This window comes from Vicia villosa, linkage group LG6 (assembly GCF_029867415.1).
Source record: "Vicia villosa cultivar HV-30 ecotype Madison, WI linkage group LG6, Vvil1.0, whole genome shotgun sequence".
In the NCBI taxonomy this organism is placed as follows: Eukaryota; Viridiplantae; Streptophyta; class Magnoliopsida; order Fabales; family Fabaceae; genus Vicia; species Vicia villosa.
This window is the reverse complement of record NC_081185.1, coordinates 140854697-140858579: the sequence shown is the minus strand read 5'-3', so window position 1 is coordinate 140858579 and position 3883 is coordinate 140854697. Positions and strand designations below refer to the sequence as shown.

At 32.7% G+C, this 3883-nt stretch overlaps 1 protein-coding gene across 1 annotated transcript; it reads right to left on the bottom strand.

The window, feature by feature from the left end:
• Positions 1–690: 690 nt before the first annotated feature.
• LOC131610247 (phenylalanine ammonia-lyase 1-like) lies at positions 691–3649 on the bottom strand. Its single transcript, XM_058882140.1, has 2 exons — positions 3083–3649; positions 691–2547 (listed from the first exon to the last, which is right to left on the bottom strand). Exons 1-2 carry the CDS (start codon positions 3508–3510, stop codon positions 798–800), a joined length of 2178 nt encoding a protein of 725 aa, XP_058738123.1. The 5' UTR covers positions 3511–3649; the 3' UTR covers positions 691–797.
• Positions 3650–3883: the final 234 nt, after the last annotated feature.

The following is a 3883-nucleotide window of genomic DNA, read 5'->3' as shown; positions in this document are numbered from 1 at the left end:
TCTATTTTTTTTAACTTTAATAAAATTAAATATTTATTTATCTCACGGGTCACTATCAATACAATATTTAATTTATTTTAATCGATCATTACACACTTTCTCTTTCTTAATTAAAATTTCAAATTTCTCTCAAATTTTCTTACTTTCATTTTAATTTTTTTCTCTATTTATGTATCAACTCTAAAAAATAATTTATTTTTTAATTTTAATAAAATTAAAAATATTGTAATATCACGGGTCACTATCAACATAATACTTATTTTATTTTAATCAATCATTGTTTTTATTAGAGAGATAATATCCTTATTTTTAATTTTTTTTCTTTTCTTCATTTCACGCTTTTTTTTAAAGATTATTTAATACAATTAAATTCATATGACTATTGTTCATTTTACATTTGTATTTAAATATATTTTAAATCGGATCAAATAAATTTTTTATTTCACGGGTCAATATCAACAAAGTATCTATTTTATTTTAATCAACAATTAATATAAATTGAGAGATAATTTTTATTTTTAAATGTTAAAATTTCATTTTTTTTATCTTCATCTTCCAATTTTTTTTTATATAATTATTTAATATAATTAAATTTATATAATATTTTTCATTTGTATTTAAATCATTTATTAAAAATTTATATGTATCTAATTAATTTCATGCAATATTAAATAAATTTACCCGTGCGGAAGCACGGGTATCTTACTAGTTATATTATAAATAAAAATTACAAGTTTTGCTTTGATATTACACTTATATGAATATAAAGAAAATACTTTAAAAAGTAATCAATAAAGTTAGCAAATTGGAAGAGGAGCACCGTTCCATTCTCCCAAGCATTCAAGAAGAGGATCAATGATTTTTCCCTGACACATAGCTGTGAATAATTTATCACACTCTTCACCTGGTGAAATGACATTTTCTCCTGTTAGAAAACCAGTCCCCAACTCTTCTCTCACAAACCTATAGAGTGGATATGATCTGCATCCATTGATCTTGTTTGGAACTGTTGAATTTCCACTCTCATATGCAGCTCTAGTACTTTCGACCTCTTTTGGAAGAAGGGTCTTCAACTCATCCTCAAAAGTTGCAATCTTTTGGAAGATTGACGTGTTCAAATTCTTCTCATATTCGCCATTTACTAATGCATGGTCCACTAACACTTGCCTTAGTTTTTGCATCAATGGATATGTAGCACTACAAGGGTCATCAATATAGGAAAAAATGTGTTCCCTATCAACCACTCTCAACAAGTCTTTTTCACAAAATCTTGAAGGATGAAGTTCTCCATTAATACCTGTGGTAAGAGTCCTTTTGGCAACTTGGCTCACTGTATTCTTGACTGAGTTTTTCAAATTCTCCTCCAAATGTCTTAAATCAATTGCTTGACATAGTGCAATCAAGAATGTGGAAGACATGAGTTGAAGGATCTCAATGGCTTCATATGTTTTCCTAGAAGAAATCAAACCCAAAGAGTTCACATCTTGATTATGTTGCTCAGCACTTTGGACATGAGTTGTAACTGGATTCGCAAGATATTGTAACTCAGAACAATAAGAAGCCATGGCAATTTCAGATCCCTTGAAACCATAATCCAAGCTGGGATTTCTACTAGCTGAGAGATTTGAAGGCAACCCGTTGTTGTAAAAATCATTGACAAGCTCAGAAAATTGAGCAAACATGAGTTTACCAATAGATGCAAGAGCTAGACGTGTATTATCCATGGATACACCAATAGGTGTTCCTTGAAAATTTCCACCGTGCAAAGCCTTGTTTCTTGAAACATCAATCAAAGGGTTATCATTAACAGAGTTGATCTCTCGCTCAATTGATTTTGTAGAGAATCTAATGACTTCAATCAGAGGACCGAGCCATTGTGGTGAAGTTCTAAGTGCATATCTATCTTGTTTTGGCTTTTGTAAAGGGTCCATCTCATGCAACTTCTTAGCAGCTTTGACATAAGCACTTCCATCCAAAATGTGTTCCATAATAGCAGCAGCCTCAATTTGACCAGGATGGTGCTTCAACTTATGTGTCAAATGATCAGTAAATTCAGGTTTTCCTTGCATAACCTCAGCAAAAATAGCTGATAGGACTTCAGACAACACAGCCAGGATGTTAGCTTCAAATAGGACAATAGAAGCTAAACCAGAACCAACAGCAGTTCCATTCACAAGTGCAAGTCCTTCTTTTGGTTGTAATTCAAAGAAATCAGCGTTGATTCCAGCTGATTGAAAAGCTTCTTTTGCATTAAGTATTTCTCCAGAGGGTCCATGAGCTTTGGAATTTGGTCTTCCAGTTAGTAAACCAGCAATATAAGAAAGAGGAACTAAATCTCCAGAAGCTGTGATTGTACCACGAAGTGGTAAACATGGGGTGACATTGGTGTTAATGAGTTTGGTTATAGCCTCCAAAATTTCAAATCTAATTCCTGAATAACCTTGGAGAAGTGTATTGATTCTCACAAGCATAGCAGCTCTTGTTGCTGTATGTGGTAGTGTATGACTTGACTCAGTTCCATTTCCAAATATTCCAGCATTCAAAAATCTGAAAACAATAATTAAGTAGGGTAGGTAAGTATTAAGAATTTTTATAAAAAAAAAGTATAAACTTTTGCTATCCATATACTAAAAATATATATTTTTTATTGAATAAACTAAAAAAAGTAACTTAACAAGTGTTACCGATAAAAAGTGTTACTTAACAAGTTGCACCTATAAATAACATTGAAAAATTCATAACATACCACTTAAAATAAAACGTAACAAAATGTATTTATCAGTAGTGGTTAGAATACCCTACCACTTGTTTTTATTTTTAAGCATTAACTTGGAAAAAAAAAACTTAAATATCTACTAACTATTTAAAAGTTACAAATAGCTAATCTACTCATAACAAAATATATGAGACTAGATTTTCAGTCTCAACAATAAGGATAACATTTCGAAAAGATACATATTGAATGGATTTAATCATATGCATGCAAAGAATTTTTACTTGTGGCTAAATAGTTAAAAATAATTGACTTTAATAATAAAATCCTTGAATATGAAAGATAAGAGAGAAAGAAAAAATATGTTACCTGATGAGTTCTTTCTGCAAAGCACCACCTTGTTTGGTTCTACGGTGAGAGGTGGCACCAAAACCGGTGGTGACTCCGTAACTGTCTGTGCCTTTATTCATACTCTCCATCACCCAGTCACTGCTCGCCTTAACGCCAGCCCTAGCAGATTCTGACACCTCCACCTTCACACCATGATCATGTGCAGCAATGGCAGCCACCTGAGAAATTGTCAACGTCTCACCACCAAGACGGACCACCGGCTTCCGGTACTCTTCCACCATGCGCTTCACCTCATCCAAGTGACTCCCTTTCATTGCCTCTGCCGCAGCACCCCAATTCAAAGGATCAGAGCCGTTCACTTTCATGTTATTATTTTTAGCATTGGTCAAACAGAATGAATCGTAACCGTTGTTGTTTTTTGTAATGGCTGCACCGATTGCTTCCATTTTAATTAATTGGTACTAGTAACGTTGTTTTGTTGTGTTTTGATAGACGCAGCTAGATTTTGAGAGAAGGAAGAGTAAAGACAAATGATTATAATTTATGTAAGAAAGAACGAAAGAGTTATAGTGAGTTTGTTGAGATGTGAAGGATGAGTAATTGAGGTTTATATAGAAGTTTGTCTTGGAGGCTCCATTATTAGTATTACTTTAATTATTCAGTTTTCTTTCTTGCATTGCATGTGTGGGTGGTAGGTAAGAAGAGACAAGTTGCACAAAAAAAAGGAGTAGAAAAGAAAAAGTGGTTTGGTAGATATATATGGACCAAAACAAAAATGAGGTAGTTGGTGAGAAGCAACGAGCCAGAGAGTTGACGAGG